The sequence below is a fragment of the Dysidea avara genome, chromosome 9 (genome assembly GCF_963678975.1).
Source record: "Dysidea avara chromosome 9, odDysAvar1.4, whole genome shotgun sequence".
In the NCBI taxonomy this organism is placed as follows: Eukaryota; Metazoa; Porifera; class Demospongiae; order Dictyoceratida; family Dysideidae; genus Dysidea; species Dysidea avara.
In genome coordinates this window covers 6,987,293-7,013,502 of record NC_089280.1, presented here as the reverse complement: position 1 = coordinate 7,013,502, position 26,210 = coordinate 6,987,293, and the positions used below count along the sequence as shown (strand labels likewise).

Genomic DNA, 26,210 nt, shown 5'->3' with positions numbered 1-26,210 from the left:
CCATTTGCTATTACGATTTTTCCATTTGAGAGGCCAGTGTGTAGAGGTGCTTTGGTGATAAAGCTACCATGCCAGGTCTTATATCAGAGAAAGTAAATGATTATGAGTTGTGCTCATCAAACCGTGACAACGTAGGTAGCATTTTCATGTTCGTGATGTCTATGTCCCACACAGTGTGCATACTGCTTAATAGATTGTTGTAAGAAGTCACAAGAGATTTTGCAACCAAGTGTGTGTTTTGTATGTAAGAAAGCCAATCTAGGATTTAGACCTTGTGGTACTGACATACTGAGCTACGTGCATGAGACCTAGAATAGGGGACAAAAACTGTCCATATTAAAACTGATATTGTTCATTGTCTGCCAGTGAACCAGTAACTTTCACAATTTAATCTACATATGTGAGGTTAAAAAGGGACACTGAATTGCTTGTTGTAGGTGTGTGTGTGTGTGTGTGTGTGTGTGTGTGTGTGTGTGTGTGTGTGTGTGTGTGTGTGTGTGTGTGTGTGTGTGCGTGCGTGCGTGTGTGCAATACACTGTACCCTATGAGCTTGATGGCTATCAATTGCCATCACTGATTTTATATATGCGTATATCAGTGTCTACTTATTGTGCAAAAGACAAACCTACCAACTCCTAAGCTAAGTTGTATCAAGTGAACATCCTGATTGTGCTGTTTCTGAAGTACATGTAAGTTCATGCGGTGTACACATCCTGGTAAAATAATTGGTGTATGTTTACACAACTATAAACTCAATGGACTGCTATTTCCTTGGATTATAAGAGGTACTACAAATTTTTATACATGGGATTGTGTAAAAATTGGTGGTGTGTTATTAACATTGTCAACATTGTGTGTATAATTTGTAGCATTCAAGATGTTGTCTAGCAATGTTGCTACGTACTTAATATTAACTTTTTAAACCATAATTCAATTAGCCATGACCAGACCAAAACCATTTGTGAGTCTTATTCAATCTGGTTTGGGTTTGGTCAATTGATTGCGAGCATTTAAATCTTTTTTTATCATGCAGTATAATGTAATTGAATTACGTACATCATAGCCTGGAGGCCAAAATTTTATTTAGCTTCTGAAATTCACTTTGGTTACCATGTCTTCAACTATTAAACATTAATTGTGATAAATTACAGTCAACAGATTTCGTACTTAATTCAGCAATAACTGCTTGACTAAAACCTGCGTACTTAATTTGAATGTCCCAATATCATATCTGTACAGGAATGTAGTTATAAAAACTGTTATTAAGATGAAATGCTATGACGGTCTTATACTCAGATCAAACGACTTGTTCGACAAAACTATTTATATTTGGGGTAATTAACACAAAAAGCATAACTCTCTTCAGTGTCTTTGTTAAAGTTTGCATTCCCTTAAAAAGATATTACTGACTGTGAACCTTGGCAGATACTGGGTATAAACATACGTATAGTAAGTATGCATTTAATTGGCATTACTTGCAGGTTGATTCAGCCACACCTATCTCTTACTATCTTTGAACTTTTTCACTGGTTATACTACCCATCCAAGATAATTAGCAATTGTTACTGAACACTATGTTGGATATCACATGCTACAACAATGGCAGCATGTCATCTGGTTTGCTTATATAGAATGACCCAGAGAGTTGTGTCCACTGCTTCAGTCACAGCTCATCCACTTCACCCATCACCCAGCCAGTGTGTGTGTGTGCTTCAGTATAGTCGTTGCTCGTTTGCTTTAGTTTCAATATGTCATACAATATGTTGTAATTGGTATCTTCCCCTGAGGGTAGTGTAGTATTAATTGTGTTGGAGCGCATGTTGTGCATGTGATATTTTAGTTATGATACCCCCAGGGTAGTGTTCTATCATGTAGTATCAGTTACAAGTGTGAAACCTCATCAATAAAAATGCCTTCGTTAATTAGGTAGCCTAATCAGTCACTTTATCCTATCCTTTATCCTCGTTACAACTGGATAATTAAACTAAACTTGTTTGAATGACACAGTGTAACCCGTAATACTCTTGTCGTAACAGTATTATGTCTGCTGTGGTGTTTCTGCTATGCTACGTTTACACCTGTGATCAAGTTTACTGTCCTCGGAATGCATGCGGTTGCTGTGATACTAGGTGGGGGTTGCAGTGATACTAGCTGGCTTCTGCATGTTTCGGACATATTTTCTGTACTTGTAATGATTTGTTTCTCAGAAATTAAAAACAAGATAGTCTTGTAATGTGAATCAGACTGTGCGGTTGGATGATGCAACATGTTACATTCATGAGCACACGTCAGTTTTGTCAACTTTATTTTTTTTCTCTATGTCTGTGATAATATTTTATTATTCAAACTATATACAATAGGGCATAAAATAATTTATTGTGTTTCATTGCCTATAGTAACCATTTGAGAGAGTAATTGGTGCAAGCATAATATGTTTAACGTACTGTTTAGATAGTGATTTTTATCTATATCGGTCTGTCTGATTTGTGTTCAGTTACAGTAATAATGTGTATTGCGCTGTTCAGAAGTTAGCCATACAGCATCCTGTTCAATAAAAATATTTGTAGCATTGGTACACACTGCTGAATGCAATTGCGTAGTCATGGCAGTTGTATGGACTCCTAATTGCTTAATTGTTTACATGTTACAGATTCTTCTACATTCTGTAGTCTGTGATGGCTTCTAGTCATATTACTTACTATTGCCTAAGGCAATCGCCTTAAGTGATATCATACGTACGTATGTATGTAAACAAGTACAAACAAGTACACAGTGTGTATTTAACAGTACAACAGTACAAAGTTATATTCACATTGTTATATAATATTATAGTTTCTTTGTACACCTTGATAAAATAGGGTCTGTCAATGAGAAATCACTAACTCTGACCAGAAATTTTCCTGTAGTTACGGTAGTAATTCTTAATACTTGATTAAGTACAAACAAAACATGATATGTTTTGATCAGTAACTACATTTGACATACGTATTGTACTTTGTGGGAGAGGGATTATTGGAGGGAGTTGACATGTGTATAGTATTAAAATACGTATATATAGCACATTATAAACTGAATTCCAATTAACTAAATATACAGAGGTACAAATACACCCACCTTAAAGTATCTTAACTGTACAAGTTCTGGTTGAACAAATTTCCATAGTTGATGATCAAAATCATAACACATCTTTTAAACCTTACTGTTTTATAAACTGTTCAACTATGAGACTTGCTAACTGTTTACACAAATAATCACAGCTCAACTATAGGCATTGCCGAGACTGAAACATACTAGTCCCATGCATATTTGGACTCATTGAGAAAACTCTTACATGTGAAGGGGGAACTCTGAATGCTACTTAATATATACGACTGTCTTACTGTTGGCATAAGTTGTGCTATTTGTGTCATAAAGTACACCGTGTGTTGTATAATAATTTTGTATTCCCATATTTAAAGCCGTCTGCTGTTCTAATAATCCTGAAACTATAATTATACGTACGTATCCTTGAAATTGTTGTACAACCAACCTTTGCAATCCAACTGGTACAATCCAAAGGTATAAGATACGTACCTACTAATCTTCATACGTATCTTCACTTAATACGTATCTCAAGTGCGATGAACTTTGACTGTGTGTGCATATTACGTATATATAGAGTTATGCAAAACCATGTAGTAACTAATGTGTGTTTTGTATTACCCATATATATATGGACATATGTGTATAGTTAGAGGTCAGCACTACAATGTTTTGTACCTTGTACTGTAGTGACAATAATGATGAGAGCTCATGCTCAGTCACGTAGACGCATCCTTTCTTAAATAGCAGTTGGTCACACAGAAGTTCATAATACATTGTGTGTCACGTTGTACAGTTGAAATAACAAGGGACTTCCTTCTGAAGTGATGTGATGACAATGGTTATTGATTGTTACAAAGGAAGTGTCTATTGTTGGTAACAGCGTAGCAAAAGAGTTTGAATGCCGTAGCGAATATTAGTTAGGAATTGAACTATGTGTGTGCATTGTCAGTAATTCCAATGCATTTATCTTTTGCCTGTTACTTCTTCACAGACTTCTTCACAGAACTGACCAAGTGAATGTTGTCTATATAGTACAGTATGTATGGTATATCCTTTTTCAGTAAAAGTTGTCTGTTTTGGTCATCTATGAGTTGTTATCTTGCTTAACAGGTGACTACATTGGGTAGGTTAATGCTTTATACATGATTTGATTTTGGCAAGTGATCATATTATACAGTAGGCTGATTAGAATAGGACACAATGATATAGGTCTACATTTCATATGTTTGGTTACATTGTTGTGTACGTATATGCAACCGAGCACATGGGACTATGTATTGATGCTACAAAACACATCTGAATTTACCATTCAGGTGTTGTTGGTAATTACACGTTGTACTTTACAGTTGCTATGTAATTTGGCCTTTTAATGCCATAGCTACTAGACTTTCAAGCAATACCCAGACAGCTGGTAGAATTATGCAAGAACTGTATCAACTATATTGACATTTTTTCTATAACAGATATCATGTAGTTATTGTCATGTCAGATGTTGGCACATTCATTGTTAAACTGTAAAGTCTTGTGTAATCAGACCCTACGTTAATGTTTGTGGGATCTTACTGATGGCATTAATTGTAGACAAGCACCTCAAAAGTAAACAGGTGCTTAAGATGTGGTTAGTACACTGTAAAAATTGAAGTGTCCCCAGGACAGTCAAAATGTTCCAATATATGGACACCAATAGTGGTAATGGTGTCCAGATCGGGACATTTTGGTGTCCTGGGGATACTTCAGTTTTTATAGTGTAACTCGCTGTGTGCAAATTGAGTCAGGCTGCACAAGACCTAGGAAAAGATTGTGATCCTGTCTAATTGGCATTCCTAGTCGTAAGGATTTTTAAGGCCATTCTAGCAATCCTAATGAACTCAGCACTTTCACTCCCAAACTGGTTATGAATTCAATGATATTGCATGATTGCAACTAATTATAAGTTTGTTCACTTCTCTGTGTTTATAATGTGTATACTTGAGTGTATTTGTGTCATTTTTAGTCATTAGCCAGCTAATTATGCAAACTTCTCTTACAAAAACTTTTGAAGAGAAGAAAAATTGTACCACAAATAGCCAAATGCAAAATACATTTTCAAGGATTCTGTGTTTGCCCAAATTAAATCCCACAAGGTTCATCTACTTTGCTGTACACTCAAACCAAAATGTCACAATGTAGAGTTTAGTATTAAAGATGATTTGCAATTAGTGAAATGTTAAAAAGCCTTAAAGACACCTATTACATGAAAGTAGTTAAGGACACAATTTTAGGGATAATTATTAGCCACATTATAGTGTAGACACTTTGTGCTTGTGTTTGATGCATCCAGAGATGTGTAATATAATATTTTCCAATTTACTGTACTTCTAGCAAATTTTTAGCACTGATCTGCTGGGTTTTTTTTGGTTTTTTTTGGTTTTTTTTGAGGATGTTGCTCTGACAGTTACTTCCAGAGAGCCCATCAATGTTTTAATTTATGTTTACATGCAACACCTGTTGTTGGCCTGTCGGCTACTAAGTTTTGCTTAATGTACTGTCACGCCGCAACTACCATGTAGGAGTACCTTTTTCCATATTTGGGTATGTAGGTAAGGATTATCTGCCTCTGCCTGATGACTTTTTGATAGTGTTACATCAGAAACACTACATACTATTATTTAGACAACTGTTTGTTTATTATTGATAGTATCAGCTAACAGGAGGTACTATACCGCATACCCCATGCTGAGACATCTAGTTACTGTTTTGTGCATTGTATGTTGATTAATATGGACAGCTTGAGTTTGAATGTACAGTAAGTAATTAAGCTAGATCATTCTCAATTAAATTAAAACATACCTTTTTAGTAAAGCACCATTGTCTCTGTAATAGTAATAGTATCGGCAGTACATATCTTATAACTAAAATTGTGATATTATTGGATTTAGTTCGTGTACGGTTGTAAACAACAAAGTGCTGAAGATCGGTACCATATTCCCTCAGCAGTGAGATAGATCATACAGTTGTATTATACTTTATATAGCTTGTCTTTTTACAGGAAACAGACTCTTCAACTAACAAAAGATGTCTAGGAAGTGAACATATACACCATGGACTAGATTTCTGGAAGTGTAATATGTAATATGTAGCTACGGCAACAGTCATTGTGATATGTAGTTCTGTACAACATGACTGCACCCTTACATTAGCAATTTGTTGCATGCTTCAAGTTGTATCACTACAATAAACTGTAATTGCCCAATTGTTTGCCTTAATTTAGTGATGTACTGTCTGATTAGGGCTGTAAGCTTAAGGATGTATCAGTAAGATTACACAATATTACATGCACAAGTCACATAATATTGTGTAATTTATTATGTAAGAATGTATCAGTAAGATCATGCTATAACTGCATAACCAGTCACTGTTGCTTGTATTGTTTGCCATGTAGCTACGGCAACAGTCATTGTGATATGTAGTTCTGTACAACATGACTGCACCCTTACATTAGTGCATGCTTCAAGTTGTACCACTACAATAAACTGTACATGCCCAATTGTTTGCCTTAATTTAGTGATGTACTGTCTGATTACGGCTGTAAGCTTAAGAATGTATCAGTAAGATTACACAATATTACATGCACAAGTCACATATTAAATATCTGTCCATCACAAGTTACGGCAAATAGAGCTCAGTAAACTGAAGAAGTGGTCAAGGTTTGTGCTATATTGTGTACATACATACTTCTGTGTCTAGGCACTACTGTACTTACAATATTATGCCATTCACAGTGCAAGTCTTCTCTGTATGCATTGTTTCTACATAGATATATGTAGAACCTTCAATTCATTACATTGTGTGATAACCTGTTTAGTTCTATACATTTTTCAAATGAATCTTGAATTTTGTGCTAAAATGGAACTGGAACTTAAGGGATTTTCCACCTGTAATTACTTTTCTTTAATTTTTGAAACTTATGCTTATCAACTATCTTAATTGGTGTGGACAGGTTTACCAGGTTTGGTTTTCTAGTCAGTCAAATGGCAAGTCCTGAGCTAACTGACGCTTATAGTCAGGACACAACATAAACTATAAATGCTAGCATTTAATCTTAATTAAGAAAGTCATGTAGTACATAGTTACCTGAGCTTCACAGTCTAGTACTTGTCTAATATTTATGTATACAGGCTCAGCTATGTACGTATAAGCATTTAAAACTCATGATAGGCTAAGTCAAAACATTCCCCACAACATCATTTTCTTCAGTTTCCATTGCCCATGTCCTACATTTTCAGTTTATTACTGCTCTTTTGTCCCTATACCCATTGGACACACTTTCATGGTACAGTGTAGGATAAAGAACTAAATATTGCGTCTACATAGGGAGAGATCTCACACTAAAGAACAACATCCCATCATACTTAGGAACATAATGTAAAACTTCATTGTGTTCTACATGTTGTTATTGTATAAGGAACGTATTGTACGTAATAGTGCTTTAGAGAGCATTGCTTTTGCTTACCGTTTCACTTTAGGATACTTCACTCAAAGATTTTCACTTAGGCTCCTAGCTATAGGTTAGTGGTAAACACCTCATACAGGCTCTGCTTTCTGTGTTCACCCTCCAGTGCCTAACTGGCTGATGATAAAAAATAAATACCACTTGTCTTTGCATCACCAGGCAAAGACAAGTGGCATGTCACCAACTACGCACAAGTTTTGGCATCATTTATATTATGATGATAGCAGTGATTGCACATGCAAATGATTGTGTTTTCAACCACGTAACTACCAGCCAGATATCAGCCTTGTATTTCTTTCATGCATGATGCCTTGGCAGTATTAATTGGGTACTATCAAGCCCGAACATCCTTTCAAAGCAGCCCATAGTATTTCCAACTAACTTCTTCTATTTTGTAAATAACAACTGACTAGAGAACACAGCCCTTCATTTTAAAGGCTATTGCTTCAATTTTAATTTTTTTTAAATAAGGCTTTAATTACAGCACAAGTGCTGAAGGTCTGTAGGACACCTGGTCCTACTGCCTGTTTAAAGTTAACGTTGTTACACAAAGTGTGTTTGAAAAGGTACAGAAAGGAGAAAAAATTCATGACTGTACCTATGTATATAGGCAACCTCAAATCAATGGGCAAGATAATTACATATGTTGACAGAGGTGTTTGCTGCTCAAATAGTTTCATAATTGAGTGAAAATCATATCTATATATATATTCATTGGCTAGTCATACTGATTTCAATCCCATTTTGTCTAAAGGTGATAGCCTTAAAGGCTGCACAGTATTCCCTCTCTAACTAAATTGATATCCAGCACTATACGATTTTGTTTTCAACTTTTTATGTTTGAAGGTGTTTTGTAGTATAGCAACGTATTGACAAGGCAACAGTCGCTAAACTTGCACAATTTGTGTGATTCTTGTTATATCTCATTCAGCCATTAGCCATTCTTGTGTGCTCAACTGTTACATAGCAACTAATTATGTCACAGTATCATAACAAACTGTCAAATGTCAATCCTGACATGAAATTAGTAGCAACTCAGTCATTATAATACAAGTCTGTCACCTGTCACGTACAATGCAATCGGATTAAATACTAAACCAAAATTATGGACGACTATTTATTAAGGTGCTGTACATGTGTCCTCGTAAATTCTGTACATGGTATTTAGCTGTTAGTTAGGGGACTAGTACTGCCATGAATGGAATTATGTTGACAATGCTGACTGCTGTAAATCTGTCAGCAACCTCAGCATGCCTGGCATAGACAAGACATTGTGGGGATTATGATAGGAGGAAGCTGCTTTACTAAAACAGGTAATTATTATCTATTATACCTTTAATGATATTGTATTATGTTAACACTGTCCGCCATATGAAGAGAATCTCTGTGTGGGATACAATCAATTGATTTAGGACCCCTAGCAGAATGTTAGTTATTTGTAACTTAGTTGCATGTTTATTTTATTGATTGTTCATGCTAAATGTTAACACTACCTCATTACAAGTGATTTACCTTTGTCATCCCTTGTTCATTGTGTTAATTGATGGGTGCTTAGTGCAAAAATGTGCACTTGGTGTGTATATGCACACATGCTGACACTGACAAATGTCAAGCATTGAAAGAGGTTATACAGCTATTGTAACACGTGCTATGACTATTGGATATAGTGTCTGTAGATGATTTCTCTATTATAGGGCTCAAACGAATAGTGGTTTTTACTATTTGAATATTCTTTATTCACAACTACCGAATATTCGAGTATTCTTTTTCAGCATTGGTATGGATGAGATATCAATAATCCTGCGGTTGTACAAGATGTCTCTTTAATGCAATTCAGAATGAACATTATTTGATCACTTATGTCATAGATATGCTTATGTAGGATCAAGAATTTCCATGTACTCTACCATTGATGTTATATATTTCCTTTGAAACGAATATTCGAATAATAGAACTCATATTCGTTTGAGCCCTACTCTATTATCATCAAGTTTCAGTTAACTGTTGATTTTATGTGAATGTTTTGTTGCAATCAACAAGGCTGGCATGAATATAATCTGTCAAATGACTGATAATTTATGAATGGAATTTGATCATTAGTCAACATGTTAATTAGTTCATTATCTAATAAAAGGAGCCGACAGTTTAGCAATTACATGGGCATAGTAACAGAGCACAAACACAGTTGGCATCATGACTATGCTGGGAGCCAATTATGTACCATAACAACAGACTAACTCATGTAAGACAGTCCATTTCATTGAGGAAACGCATCAAAAACTAGCCACTCTGACCAATTATTTTATTTATCCTGCGGTAGTTAGATATTTGTCTGCTTGTCACTTTCTCTTGAATGCATTTCAGGAGGTATGCATAAACAGCATGCTGTTTTATAGTAGGGAATTTAGGTGTTACCTACATGGGGAATCATATGGTTGTGTTACAGCGGTACTGTTTCAGCTGCAGCCCACAGTGTATTACATATAATATTGTTACACCAATATACTATTAGTTTTAGTGTTCCACTATGTGTCATGCGACCCTCTTGTCATATGACCCTACAAATTGATAAGCATTTTATCTTATAAGGATATATTGTGAAGTATACGTATGTCTGATCAAAGTGTCTGAAGTGGATAGATCTGACTTTGGCCAAATATTTGTAGATAGTTTTTTTGTTCATTGTATATACACTAGAATCATTATATGTAGCTCCATAAATTAGTTCCTCACAGTCACACAATGTTGACAGATTTGTGTTGTGAATTACAATTTCTCTTGTTATTTTATAGTAACACTGTACTGTCCACTTTTACTTTCAAAATTTCCAGACCTTATTAAGCTGGTGGCTGTATTTGGCAGGTCAATTTGTATTGTAGATTGGCCTGTGAGCCTTCGTTATGATGTCACTTAATATAAGCAGATCTGCTTAAAGTGGCTCTTAATGAGTCGGAAGTTCAACTTTCAATGTGGTGGAAAGCAGTTACACAAAATTAACAGCATTCAATTATGTGAATGTAAACTTCGTTTGGGAGCTATGACAATAGTGAATGGTTGAATAATCGTTTGACAATTGTACCGATTTTACATAAAAACAGGACAATCAGGATGCCAACTAATGGTGACTGCTTTTGTAAATCTATTTTTGTCAATAGATATATATGATCTCTGTAGTTTTATGAATGAAATCTCCTAAACCCATCGCATTTGATACGTATCTGATACATTTATGTTGGTAATGTTGTGGTTCAACACAAAGGATGCTAACATGTGTTTGTATTAGTGGCTACCTCAACTGGAATGGGATATGAATGTTTCAGCACCTTGTCTCACTATAGATCCACACCTTAATTCCACATTATAAAATGTTATACTATTATTCAGCTTACGTTTTATTATGTAATTGTCCTCAACAACAAGCTTTCAACTTGATATTAGGAACAAACAATAATTATTGTATCCATACTAGACTAGGTCACTCATCTATGTATAGATAGTGCTGAGAATGTTTTGTAACACATACCTTAATTGCAAAATTTAGTGCGGAATTATGAGGCCATACAATTTCAGTTTACAACTTCTCTTACCATGTTACTGCAATCACAATTAGTGTTTTGCTTGTACTGAAAAACCAACTTCTCAATTATTGCTAATACTGTATTACAGTTTTATAAATATTAGTATAAGTTGTACCTGAAATTTTGTCAGATCCTATGTCAAGTTTCCAACTAGCATGGAACTCCTACCACAAACAAAAACTTTGAAAGAATTATATTGCTGGATGCAATTCACTTCATATAAACAAACTGTAAAATTTTTAAGTAAAATTTGATTTGGAGAATATAATACCATGCACAAAGTCTATTAAACCTGTGGGTACTATACTCAAATTAAATGGAGATTATTTACTTGCTGTGGTTATAGTTTGTAGTTAAGTATAGATTAAACAGTATAGTGGTAAAGCCTAGATGGTGGATGCTTCATAGCATGCATGAATTGATCAAAGCCAACAAAACATTATGTGCCATCAGATCTTGCTGATGTGGGCATACAACTACTTCTCTTGTCTTGAGCTTGGTATGTTCCACTCTGTGTGTGCTTTGTAAAAGTATTTTTAGTAAATTCTGTAGAAACAAAGTATAGTGGGACCTTGATTGCATAAGCACTTGTGTGATAGTGTTCAATCACAAAACAGTTCATTTGCTTGGATAAATGAAGTTTATGAGGCTCTGTTAAAATTATTCTAATAGAGCAAACACTACCTCAGGCACTGTCATGGGACAATTTACCTTTATCGATCTGAAATGGATATAATCTCATGCAAAATACATATACAGCTAGCTTGGCTGTGCAAACAGTATACATTCACAAAAGTAAGAGTACTTGGCTACCAAAAGAGCTGCTTTTAACAATGAATATCAACATAACTACCGAGCAAAGATTAACATCAGTCCTTATTCATTGACTTTATGCCCTACATTCAGTCTTACTGGGTTTACTCTCTTTCCCCAAGACACTTACTACTGTGGATACATATACATGAAATTGACAAAGATAAAACATCCTGACCGCCTGGCAGACTCCTGTAAGCATTCGAGTGTTAATGGGATGGCTGCAGGTTTGAGGCTGCCAAGGTCCAAGTCATGGATTTTTTCCATCTTTTCAAACCCACTTCTTTAAACAGGTTGTAGGATCAGGTGTCCTACAGACCTTCAGCACTTGTGCTGTAAAGCCTTAATTAATACTGGAAATATTAGCCAACGTAAGTTTAAATTAGAGTGCAGCAAAATGGAATGTAGAACGATAACAGGCCAGTGTTATTAATTGTAAATTGTACACAACTGTATATATTAGCATTCATTATTGGCTCTGCCAGATGTCAGCTCTTTCATATAGTTTGTATGTTACATTTACTTTTGTGGACATGATGTTTTGTATAGCCAAGTAATTTTTAGGATTCATGCATGCAAATACAATAATATTACACAGAAAGTTTCCATTCACTGTGTTGTTCCATAAACTGTCACAGTTAACTGACAACCTCATGCAGACTTCCATTTAATTGATATAAGCAGTCACATCAGTGGTGTGTTAATCTTTTCCACAACTGGAAATAAATTGCAACAGCTACGTATGTAGCATCATAAACAGTTTCTCCTTATTCATGTCATGTTATACGGAGTCAGAAAGAACAATGGGACATGTTACCAGTCCTCCCATAGGTTAAGAGTATTTACCTCTGGAATTAAATTCTAGGTCTGCATTTGACAATCAAAAAACTCTTGAGGAATTGCAATTTGTGTAATCCAGTACTTGCATTGGGCTTCAGAAAATTGTTTGTAAATGTTTCAGCTTCTAGAGTATTTGACTGTTCTATTGCAGTACCTTAATTCATACAAGCAGTGACTGCTCTATTAGAATATCTAACTTTCTTTAGAATACAATGGCTTGGCTAATAAAGTCCTAGGTTGCAATTGTGACTGGACTTTGGAAAATCAGTTTTAATGTCACACATGATATTGACCTAAAGCCCATTGATAGCTTGAAATGCCCTATTTTGGTCATGAATATTTAAAGTATTATTAAATGCAACATTAAAATTGATTTTCCAAAATCAGAGTCACGATCTATGTGGTGTTGTATCTATTGTCCCACTCATATGGTGATCAAATTATGTAATAGACAGTTGAAAGGCAGAAACATAGCTTGAGTGCAGCCATATTTGCTTTGTGAAAGTTTATGATGCAAGATAAAAGAAAGGACAATGGGAACCAGTTGGAGTACCATAGAACAAGGAAAATCCCTAAACCTGCATGCACTACAGGGTAAATTTGGCCAAAGAAGGAAAGAAGAAACTCAAGTTTCAATTACAGGAAACTGAAATGACAGAGGTGAGAGAAGACAAACAGAAAGTAGCAAATGAAAACATGAAATTTCAGACTATGTCAATGACTATGTGACAGGCCCTGCTAAGGAACATAATACTCACCAAATTTTCATAATTCTTATGCCATGGGCACACATTTTAATCCCTTCTTTATTTGACGTCATACTATAATATGCAAGTTACAAAATGCAGGCATTCCTGAACTATGATCTGTTATGTGACAGGGTTTAGTTTGTACCTGCATGACCTGTTTTTTGAAGGTCTGGTCACATATTGTTGTTTCAATTGTGGGAGTAAACCAGGCAGCTGCTAAGTAAACAATGTGATGAAAAACTTTTGCAAATATCTCTAGATTTTGCAAGATAGAAGAAACAATTTTGAACCATTATGTGCACCATGGCTGCTTCTAAAAGTCAATAGCACGTAAACATTGCAAGAACTGGAGTTTATATAAACCTATAATATTCTTCAAGAAATCTAGACATAGTCTCCCTTGTACAGTAGCTCCAAAGGTTATCATATTGCAGTGCCAGCTTCTGACAAACGAACCATAGTAAGGATGAAAGAATTGATTTAAATATTGTTATTAATTAATAATTACAAAAGCCAGTGAACCTTATGTGCTCTCGTCAGCATGGCTCAAATAATTAAAGATCATGACACAACTATATACAAGTGTTGAAGAAGTATTCAGAGTTGTTGATTGTTTAATGGTGTTGACAACTAAATCTGTAGTAAGCTGGTATATAGCTGAACACAGTAGAATCATTAGTTGTGTAAGCATGCATGTCTGCTGTATATTAAATGATGAAAGGGTTTCAAAATACCAGAAAAAAGTATACATCAAAGAACATGAAGCACTCTGAGGACTTTATATCATCAATGCATGTCCTAGGTTACATGTATATAAACTAATATATGTGCATGTGCAAGCATCATTGTATTACAAAAATGTCAACAAACACTGGTAACTTACATATAAATGTACTGGCAGAATGCACAATTGTAGCATTAATTTCAACACTAGTAGCTATTGAAGTAGCTACGTACGTATGCTCCGTTCAAAAGATCCCAAGCTTTTACATGGGTGATGGAGACTGCCCTGATGCAGTTAACTACTTATTAATACAGTACAGTAGCACTGTTACTGTACTGTCTAGTAGGGATCGTTATATGTATACCTACCCAAGAAAACTGGCTTGCATTTGTTGGAACTGCCAATTAGTGATGGGCGGTATTGAGAATTTTTAAGGTATTAATGAAATAATTGAAGTTATTCAATAATTTTTGCAACTGGCATTGATTTGTGATTATGTACATCTAATGGACATTAAACTGAAGCAAGGAGGTATGTAAAAACTAGGATATCAATATTAACTGAAATATTGTAGCATTTTGAAGTTACAAATCAGTCTAACATTAATAAAATGCTTTTTGGGGAATGGCTCACATTTTATTTTTATGCCTACAGTATATCCTGCAATTACTCTCGGTATTTGCAATATACATGCGGTATTTCAATTATCAAAATACCAAAAATACCATTTGGTGTGCATATTGAAATATTGATTTATTGCCCAACTCTACTGCCAATGCTATTTAATATTAATTTTGTTTTGTATCATAGTACGATGTGATCATGATCTATCTATCTATCTATACATATAAAGCTGAAAAGCCGTCTGTCCGTCTGTTCGTCACGCCGCTTACTCACCAGACTTGGCGCGAATTGACACAATTTGTACTGATAATGAAGCACTCATCATCCGCCTACTCTAAGATTGTTATCACGAGTTCACGCGTGCTTCCGTTCGTTCTCTACAGCGCGTAGAAGGCCAAGGTGTAGAGAAAACTTGAGCAACATTCCTTTGAAAACCACAGCACATAGTGTTTAAGTGGTAGAACGCCTGACTAGCGTGTAAGAGGTCGTGGGTTCGAATCCACGTGTTGACAGGTTTTTTTTCTTTCTACTTAGTACCTTTTTGTGAACACCTTTTTAAAACACGACTTTTAGCTCAATTGTTATGTCACAGCAGCGTTCCTGCTCTGTAGAAGTAAATGCTGGTCTCGTTGGCTTGATTATCTCTCAGGTACATCAACTAGGTGACTGTCTTGATGCACAGGTTCAGTTGCGATCCAAGTTTCACTCTAGGAGCCATCAAGAGCAACTTCAATCTGCCAATCATTTGTTTGATGAACTTCCTCCTAGCATGCGTTCCTCAGTCATGTTGGCTCAGGAGAAGGGTGCATCGAATTGGCTCTCTTGTCTTCCATTGAAGTCGCATAATTTTGTGCTTCATAAAACTGCTTTTCGTGATGCAATTGCGCTTCGCTATCACTGGCTACCATCTGCCTGCCCTACTTCCTGTGCCTGTGGTCACTCTTTTACCATAGAACATGCTCTGTCTTGCCCAAAGGGTGGGTTTCCTTCTCTGAGACATAATGAAGTGCGTGATCTAACTGCCGATTTACTTTCCGAGGTCTGTAACAATGTTGTCACTGAACCCCACCTTCAGCCTCTTTCTGGTGAGACCCTTCAATACAAAACAGCTAATCGTGATGATAACGCAAGGCTTGACATTGCAGCTAATGGTTTTTGCGGAGGACGATTTGAGAGGTCATACTTTGATGTCAGAATTTTTAACCCTAGTGCACCCTCAAATCAACCCCTACACTCTGCATACCGACGTCATGACAAGGAAAAGAGACGTGAATACCAACAACGGGTTCATGAAGTAGAGAATGCCTCATTTACTCCCTTAATTTTTACTACTACTGGTGGAATGGGTGATGCTGCTACTCAGTTTTATAAGAGATTGGCCAACCTTTTGAGTACAAAGCACAGTCTTTCCTATGGAATAGTGATGGGATGGCTGAGATGTAAATTGAGCTTCTCTTTGTTGAGGTCTGCAATTATGTGCATTCGCGGTGCCAGGTCCAGTTTGCGCTGTCCCATTGCTGAGGCACCGATTGCTGTGCAGGTCGCTGAGGCCCATATGTAAAATAATTTGTTTTTGTTTATTATGTACTGTTTTATCTTATGTCATTAATTTGTATAGCTAAATTCCATAAAAAAAAATTTTTAAAAAACAAAAAAAAAACACTATAAAAACTTTTAGCTCAGGCATGCAAAGCACGTATCGACGCCGGACTTTAGCGAAATTAAACGCCCATCACCTGGCAACTCGAGTGTTGTTGTAGCAAATCAATACGTGCTTTTGTTCGCTCTTTATAGGGCGATGAAGACACTGGTGTAGGGAAGGATCACTGAAAAGTTGAGCTACATTCCTGTCAAAACCATAGATAAACAACTGTGGCGATTTGTGCACCTCCCTTAACCCCATAACCAACCTGGGTTCAATCCCCGCCTAGGCATAACTTCTTTTTTCACTTTTGGGACCTTTTTGTTCTATCTGTTCCATGCAAGTCTTCATCTACAATTTCTTATGCTCAGTTTTTCAGCACTGGCACTTAACTGCCTCACATCACAGGGACTCTTATAGCGATTTTTGGATAGGGCAGGCAAATTGCCAACATATTTGTCCATCTGTGTGTTGGTCCAGTTTGTTGTATTAGAGTAGGTAAAAGCTTCTTTCACCAGTATCCAGAATATCTACACCTCCACATAGGTGTGCACTGGCATGCAAAACTGTTTGTTCAGACTTAGCTACCTCATTACTGCTGTAGTAAATAGGCAGCTTACATGATTGGACAGATACTACTGTGCATCTGAAAAATGATAGTACTGGAACCATGCAGATCCATAGTTTACACCAAGGAACTGCATCTGACCTGGCACAACTGTTTCACTATAATCCTGCTTACATGCTTTCACTCTAAAGATTCGTACATTACCTTAATGGTCAATTACACTGTAGGTGTTTCAAAACTGGGTTTTTGTATGGCAAGAGGTATATGTGTCACTGCAACATCAGAACTGAAAGTGCATAGGACAAGTTCTGAACCTCTGCTTGCCATGCAGTAACTATAACTGCAAATTGTGTTGGCTTTAAATTATTCCCAAGTTCATTTCTCTTTGTGACAGTCAGCAAGGTAAACATCATAATGTAGAAACTGAAACTGTACCATGTGTACACAACCTGTATGTAATGCAGGGTATACTGTATACAATTGCCTTAGCTCACATGCAGTTTAACTAATTAGCCTTACATGCTCATTATTTCACTATAAATTATTATGTACTGCCATGACAACTAATGCAACAATAATTAATATATTGGGAACCAAGCATAAATATTAGTGCTGTGTAGCATGCATGTCGACAGTGCTTTAAAGTACATGATCCTTATTAAAGCAACAAAGGTTTCGTTTGTTCTATACAGCATATTGAAGTCACCGGTAGGGAAATAATTGAACTGTCAAAACCGCAAACAATAAACTTTAGTGTTTTGCATCATTAATTTCAGCAGGATATATGGCATAAGGAAACCTCATGCTCTTTAAAAATGTGACATCACCATGTACCCTACATAGCTACATTAGCAGTGCTGGTGTTTAATGCTTGGTCCCTCTTCCTGGCATTAAAATGTTTAATGTGGAGATGGTCCTGCACGTAGGGCAGCTACCAAAGTGCATAGCATAGGACAAGTTCTGAACCTTTGCCTGCCATGCAGTAACTATATAATTGCAAATTGTTAAATTATGCCCAAGTTTGTTTCTCTTTGTGACAGTCGGTAAGGTAAACATCATGTAGAAACCGAACTATACCATGTGTACACCTCCGGTATACTGTATATACAATTGCCTTAGCTTGCATGCAGTTTAACTAATTAGCTTACATGCTCATTATTTCACTATATGTACTGCATAAGGATCATGTACTTTAAAGCACTATCAACATGCAAGCTACACAGCAAATATAGGACACTAATATTTATGCTTCATTCCCAATACATTAATTATTATTGCATCAGTTGTCCTAGATGTAAAGCAACAAAGGTTTTGTTTGTTCTTTACACCATGTTGAAGTCACTGGTAGGGAAGACACACTGAATAATTGAACTACATTCCTGTCAAAACCACAAACAATAAACTTTAGTGTTTTGCATCATTAATGACATAAGGAAACCTCATGATGTGACATCACCATGTACTGCACGTATGGTCCTGCACGTAGGGCAGGTACCAATGCTAGTATAGAATAATGACAAGTCCAATATAATATATATATATATAGTCATTAGTCATTAGTCATACAAAAAGATGTAATACAATTATAAAAAGTCATTTCAGCGTAAGGATAAAGGGGAGTCATGTTAGTAAAACATAGTGTCATATCCAATGTACTGATCATTAGTTACAACCTGTATCCTGCCCGGGTAAGTCACCTTTACAGCAGGGTCTTTCACAAAAATTGTACCGGAGCAGTGGTAGCAACTGCCATTGTTTACAATATTCACAGCATTGTTTTTGGCAAGGTGGTAATTCATCTTTGTGGCAAAACTGTGCTTCGCATATCTCAGAAACTAGACACTTTGGACCACATGTTTGTACCATACTGGGCTTTGCATATGAGCACTTTTCATCAGCAAGTGTTACATTTCCCAGTTTGCAGTATAATGTTCTTGTTTGTGTACCACTGCAAGTTTTACTGCACTATTATAAGAAAGAGTAATACTTCACATTTGCTATGCTGCATGTTTACAGATACTCACGTAGCCCCAGTCTGTTGGGAACCATTCTGGATTGCATCCATCAGTCATGTAACATCCTTGTGTATTTGACGGTTCTGTTGCTGGGTTACATTTAATGTGGTCATTCCCTTCAGAAGTCCTTCCATTGTGTATGCAATGTACATTTCTGTACTGTACTCCTTCTTTGTGACATCCAAGTGCAACACACTGAGATTACAATGAATAAATACATGCATGCTGTATTGCAGCTAAAACACTTACTTCTTTTAGCCAATTTTCAACTGCCCATATTCCATTACAACAAGGTCCTTGGCAAGTTCTTTCTTCTGCTGGCTTTGCAATTGGAATGTTCTCAAGGCAAACACTGTAATCCACAGCTGTCCCATTTTCAGTACAGTTTACTTGCCTGGTCTGGACACCTTCACCACAACTCACAGAGCACTATATAGACAATTAATACAATTAGCTCTATTACTCTGCATTTTTGGTAGGTGCTAGGTTTGAGTCTATTACGTTTGCCAGTATGAGGGAATAGTAGGAAGGAAAAATCATAAATCAAAAATGCTAGCCAGAATTTTGCAGAAATTCCTCTGCAATGAAAGCTATTGACCTCTCTGAATCATTAAGAATACCGTTTGAGGTAGGAGAACGGTAAGCAAAGTTCAATTCTGGAGTTTAGTAAAATAATGAAGGAGCATTTTTAATAGCACTTTACTGTCAGGTAGCTTAAACTACTGCTAGTGAGGTGTATAGTTGTGGATTGCCACCATCCAAAATGTTAAAGGCTGGGGAAAGTTTTATGCCTTCATGCTAATTTGATCAAATTTTTTCACAAATGGCTACCAATCTGCTAAAACTGCAAAAAAATTCCCTCCTCTAAAATAACTCACTATTCAATATTCTTGTTGCAATTTATGTATACTGTAAATGACGAAAGTTAGTATAGTACTGCTTGACTCAAATGTCTGACACTTTATTTATGACCAATCAATATTTTCTGCGCGTTTCCTGTTATAATTGCATGGTCTGTTACATATACAACTTTTCTCAAACTTGAAATGGGCCAAACCACACATGTCTGTTCTTCATACCTAAACTGTTATCACTGAAATGCTATTTCTTTTGAAAAACATCCAGTTTTCTGCTCAGCTCAATGTGTACATACTGTACCATTGTAGAGGTGATTGGTCACTAGGAGCAGTGTGTTGGCATCAAAGCCATTCAATTGTGCATTGTTTTACTGCCAGTGAAATTGTTAATTATATGTACAAGACTCAGGCTTGCACATCAATAGTGAGATACAGTCCAGTATGCTTTTTCAACTGCACAACAGTATATCAGATGATTAAACAGGTGCCTCATGGCTTTCGCTGTGTAGCCCTCTAATGCTCAAACCGTCCGCCTGGTTGTGATACATCCATGGACAGAAGTTGTTGTGTAGCGTTAATTTCATACAGCTGTGTCTTGCAGCAGTAGGAGTGCAAGATTGAAGTTTTTATAAGCTTCACCCACTACTTTGTCATCCATTTAAACAATGTTGCATCATAAACTTAAACATGTTAACAATACCAACACACTGCCCCTTTAAACCATTCATAATTACACTGTGTACAAGCCCCATCCATGTGTTTTGTATATATAGGTTGATCGGGATGTGATGATATGGAACAATAAGACATATGTATCCAAACCAGTGTTGGTTAAAGAAGACCAGTTGATAGCAAAACACTGGCGATGGTACTCACAGTTTTTCTCAGAAAATAATCCAAGATTGTCATTTCAGAAAGAAAACAATTCTGAGTGGTAAACACAATCTATTGCTGCTGTTACGTATGTACTAACATGTTGTCTTGTTTATTTTTTATTTGATAGTTTTATAAATTATTAATAAAGTACAATCATACAAAAATGTGTTACAAAAAAAAGTCATTTTATTATTATGATGTCAGATTTAAGCGGAGTCATGTTAGGCAAACAATAGTATCATCTAATGTACCATTATGTGGAGCCATCATGTACAGAAGGTGCCATCATTTGATCCAATTATGAGTTCACCTATACAGCACTGCTTGTCACACCGATTGTATCGTAGTAGTCCCGTCAATTGTGGAAAAGCTTCTTCACATGAATCGCAGCAATTTTGATGGCATTGTGGTAAATCATCTCTGTAGCAAAACTCTTTGAAACATATATCAGAGACTGTACAATTTGAAGTACATGTACGTTTTATACTTGGCTTCTTATTTGGGCATCTTTCATTCATAAGTGTTTCATTTCCCAGTTTACATGTTATGTTTCTCTCTTGTGTACCACGACAAGATTTACTACACTAAAAAATATGGTTCACATTTGTTCTACCGTTTAGTTCATACTTACCTGGGTCCAATCTGTTTCAATCCAAGCTGGTTCACATCCTTGAGTCCTGTAGCATCCTTGTGTGTTTAACGGTTCTGTTGCTGGGTTACACTTAATGTGGTCATTCTCTTCAGAAGTCCTTCCATTGTGTATGCAATGTACATTTCTGTACTGTACTCCTCTTTCATGACATTCAATTGCATCACAATTTCTGGATTGTGTACCTTCTTTGTGACATCCAGGTGCAACACACTGTGCAGAAATCAAATACACACACACATATATATGCTTTATTGCAGCTCACACACTTACTTCTGTTAGCCAGTTTGTAACAGTCCATATTCCATTACAACAACGTCCTTGGCAACTTTTTACTTCTGTTGGCTTGGCATTTGGAATGTTCTCAAGACAAACACTGTCATCTACAACTGTCCCATTTTCAGTACAGTTTACTTGCCTGGTCTGAACTCCTTCACCACAACTCACAGAGCACTACAAACAATTAATATACAAGTGTCATTATATTATAATAATATCCTCCCAAAGAGCAGACACCTGTACAATAGTTTGTAGTGTCCAGTCCCTTACTTTGGTCCAATTAGATTTGATCCACTTGTGGATGCACGTGTCTCCAGTACATGATCTCTCTGTACGAGGCTTTGCCTGCAAACTGCAATTGTGTCTGCGTATCTTGTTTCCATTGGCATCTCTACATGTGACATTTCTACTTTGAATTCCTTCCCCACAATCAACAGAACACTGAATGTGAAATAATATGTAATATGAAGTAGTGATTGTTTTGTAACTTACTATACTCCAGTCTCCTGCATGCCAATGGTTGTGACAAGGGTGTTTGTTACATTCATGTAGTGATGCTGGTTTTGTTTCACTGTCACACTTCCCTGGTGTCTGGATTGGTTGCACACCATTTCGGATCACTTGTACACATCTAACATCCCTCATCCTGTCTCCTCCACCACAACTTTGTGAACAGTGTGTCCAATCGGAGTGTGTCCATCTAAAGTGGAAATCATCACATTTATAGATGTTATATTCTTCAGACAATGGTCATATCCCATTTGAAAAATAATAACCACAAGGAATTATATAATGATAACACTGAAAGTGATAGTGTTTATGAATAATCAACCACACATCCTATTATAGTTTTGTGAACTGCTAAGGTTTCAACTATCATGATTTCATATAGTGGAGAATATACTCACTCAGAGGGACAAGCTGGCTGATCACAAAATATTAAGTTGTATGGAAGTCCTTCTTTTGATTGATCACTGCATTCTATGTCCGGTGCCCTTATTTTAGTGCCTGCTGTTCGGCAATAAATCTCTGGCATTTGGATTCCTGGAAAAACTAAATATGACTAAATTAAATAGTTGATTCTTTAATACCTCTTCCACAAGTTTGAGAGCAGGGAGAATAATTGTCTCCTACAGCCCATTCATAGTAACTTGAAATTTCAAGGTCATATGGGATATGGACAGACATGTGGTAATCACATTCCATCTTGTGGCTACTTTTCGGACAATGAACCTAACGAAAGTTAGTTACAATAGAACTGAATAATAGTGTAATTACATACCTCAATAGTGACTGGTGATTGAAGTGGTCCTTCTGCAGTCAACTCATTGTTAGAAATTGTAAAAACTGTCCCTGATAGAGATATGACTGATTGGTCTCTGCTAAAGTGTAGAGACTTTGTAGAATTGCTGATGGCTGTAGATTAAGGTATATCATATTCATTACTATTTTTATGAAGGTTACAATGAATGTAATTAAGTTACAATTAATGTAATCTTAGAAGACAACTCTATACTATATCACCTTTGAAGCTACAGGAAGATGAACCCAAAGCAATGCTTATGTTGGTTGATTCAGATGGTAGCGTAGTGTGGTAATCTATGCAAATTAAAATTTTGGTAAATAAACGTCCATGCAAACACTATACACTAACATACCATTAGAAGCGATTTCCTTAAATTTGCATGTCAGTTGAATACACAAATCACTGCATGTTCCACACTTGTTTGTTGTTTTCTTTGATCCAAGAACATGATCACAGCCAAAGGGCTACATAATAGACAAGAGTTGATATGAGACAAGTCAGTTATATTTCCACAAAACTTACCACACATTCTCCAGCAACACAAACACCACTCGAGGAACAAGGTGTTCCATCTACAACTAAACCTTTCTGTGCAGGACTCTGTCCTGGTGCACTGCATAGCAGTTTGCAGGGATCACTTTTGTTAATGAATGGCATTAACTCCTCTCCATGTGTCTTACATTGTTGACTCCTGAAGTCAGCATTGCCATCTGGGCACCTCTAAAAAATGAATAAAGACCAAATCAGTACATCTTAAGTGTTTGTGTTAACACCAATAGGCCACATTATTGTGTTTATGTGGTTTGTGTGGGATAGGGAGTCGTGCGTCTGCAAAGTAACCCACAGCATATAAACAATTCCCTTTTTTATCATGCCACTCCTTCAAGAATTTGTGGCATGGCTGGGCGGTGAATTTGCAGACACCTGCCACACATGTTGCTGCAACCACAAACACTAGTTTAGATACTATTGATAACAGGCCTTTAGGCTATAACAATACAAATATTTACTTACCTTCACATTGCAAGCCTTAAATTCTTCCCTTGTTCCATCACATTCACCTTTCCTAAGAGTACAAATTGTTTCAATAATAGAAGGCCTGGCCTATCACTAGTGCATTACTGTTAAACTTACTGGCAAGGGATGGTCCTCTGCATGATTCCAACACCACAAGTTCTAGAGCAGGGAGTCCATTTACTACCTAAGATCTAAAAGCACATAGAGATTGTTTAATTCAGTAACCATAGTACATATATAGATTGGTGGTTTTCTTTAGCAAGAAACATCCTTACCATATCAGCAACGGAAATCAGAGCAATCAAGATAAACAGCTGTTTGCAGCAATCCATATTCTTTGCATAGATCTGAATTCACAAAAGACTGCAGATCAAATGGTGGAACGGCTGAGTATTCACATATTTATACTATCTACAAACAGGAAGTCTGATAAGTGCTGGCCAGTAAGGTTCATGCAAATGCAAGCACTAAAACCACAGTAGTTTTATGGTTTCCCACTTAATCTTACAAGTGCCTTACATGTAAATTTGTAGTGAACATTTTATGAATACCTTTAGTGTTTATAAAACATGTCTTCATTTGTGCACACACAAAAATGTATCTTGCATAACCACAACTAACCCACTGTAGTGACAGTTCTAACACATGAAGGAAATGGTTATTGTTTCTGGTTATTATATATATAGTGTAGCTATGATAACAGTATAATCGTGATTGTATGTGGAACCAAAATGATTGGTGTTTACACTGAGTCATAAATTGTGGTTTGTGCCACAGAAAGGTACGTATTATTATGTAGTCTTTGTATACATTTGTAAATCTGTTACTGGCAAATGGTTATGAGTGTATCCATATAACTTGTTCACATGGTGTTACCTACATAGCTACCTCCAAGCTGTTTAGCTACAAGCCAGCTTGTTGTTACCAAATAACTGTACGATGCCAATAGTAGGGAAGTACATTTCACTGTTAGTAAGTATGTCATGTTCACTAAACTAATGCACTGGTGTCTGTCATATGTGACAAAGACAAAATTGATCAGATTGGGAGCCTCTACTTGGAGTGTGTTTTTTGCATTCAATAACTAGGGTTTATCCAGCTACGTAGCTACCAAGATTCAAGTGGCTGGCACCTGGAGTGTATAGTTTACTTATCACAATTAGATTTAAATTGTGGCCTCCAAGCATAACCTGGTGATTTAATCAAATCAACAACAGCTTTAGCTTGTCAAAATCCAGCTTCCGCCAACTGTTTAACATCCAATTTGTCTGTCCTCGCCCACGTCAATAGTGGTGTCTGATGGTAATAGTTTTAATTGCCGACATTCATGACGTGTTCTTTATCAACTTAAACACTTTCACTAATGCGATACTGCAATATTTTGCGTGCCCACTTAATGTAGTAATTAGCTACATAACTATCTCCTAATGTATTGATTATTTACAGTGACTGGTTACTTCATTCATTATGCATTAAAATTGAATGTGGTTGGAGGTGTTTGATGTACGTGTACGGAATAGTGTGTCTCATTTTATGAAAATAAATAATCCAAATAGACTGTAACAGCACATGACACATGTACACATTACCCTCAAGCCATCAAATGGCTCTTTGTGTTTGAGCAATTCAACAATCTCAATACATTCTGTTATAATGAGATATCACGCTATCAAAATTTGTAATACCAAGAGTTCATAATGCAAGTAACGGAGAGAGTATCCAGCTTCCAATATGTGACAAATTTAGCTCAGTCAAATTTGCCTTAGATCAAATTAATACCTATTCTGGTGATAGGGAATTGTTAATGTTGATTGGTGCTTATTATTGCTGATAAGGTCAAGGCTTTATTCTGTGAACAGAGTGGTACTTGACTCAGTGATTTTCCTGGATGTATTGTATTCCAGCTATACTCTCTCCCTTACTTACATTATGGACTCTTCATCATATCTTGTTTCACTACTTTTTATTGCTGGAACTCTACTTCATTTTTTAAAGTAATAATTTATTTATTACTGTAAATCAGGATAAATTCAAAACTGAAAATAGTCATCATTAAAAATTTTGATGGTGAGATTCACAGCATTTCATCATGTGTGC

At 36.2% G+C, this 26,210-nt stretch overlaps 1 protein-coding gene across 1 annotated transcript; it reads right to left on the bottom strand.

Moving 5' to 3' along the window:
• Nucleotides 1–18,655: 18,655 nt before the first annotated feature.
• Nucleotides 18,656–24,526, bottom strand: LOC136267441 (papilin-like). Its single transcript, XM_066062603.1, has 17 exons — nt 24,389–24,526; nt 24,231–24,304; nt 24,111–24,162; nt 23,619–23,816; nt 23,449–23,560; nt 23,315–23,389; nt 23,073–23,206; nt 22,882–23,023; nt 22,699–22,834; nt 22,283–22,490; nt 22,061–22,231; nt 21,785–21,964; nt 21,494–21,724; nt 21,135–21,446; nt 19,379–19,558; nt 19,139–19,324; nt 18,656–19,079 (listed from the first exon to the last, which is right to left on the bottom strand). Exons 1-17 carry the CDS (start codon nt 24,443–24,445, stop codon nt 18,777–18,779), a joined length of 2,751 nt encoding a protein of 916 aa, XP_065918675.1. The 5' UTR covers nt 24,446–24,526; the 3' UTR covers nt 18,656–18,776.
• Nucleotides 24,527–26,210: the final 1,684 nt, after the last annotated feature.

Bases quoted from the DNA above. Each gene is read 5' to 3' on its own strand.
- LOC136267441 (XM_066062603.1), bottom strand. From the start codon at position 24,445: ATGGATTGCTGCAAACAGCTGTTTATCTTGATTGCTCTGATTTCCGTT. The intron at 23,561-23,618 runs GTAAGTTTTGTG...TCTATTATGTAG, and splicing joins GTGTTGCTGGAGAATGTGTG to CCCTTTGGCTGTGATCATGT. The intron at 23,207-23,314 runs GTGATATAGTAT...CTTAATCTACAG, and splicing joins ATCTTCCTGTAGCTTCAAAG to CCATCAGCAATTCTACAAAG.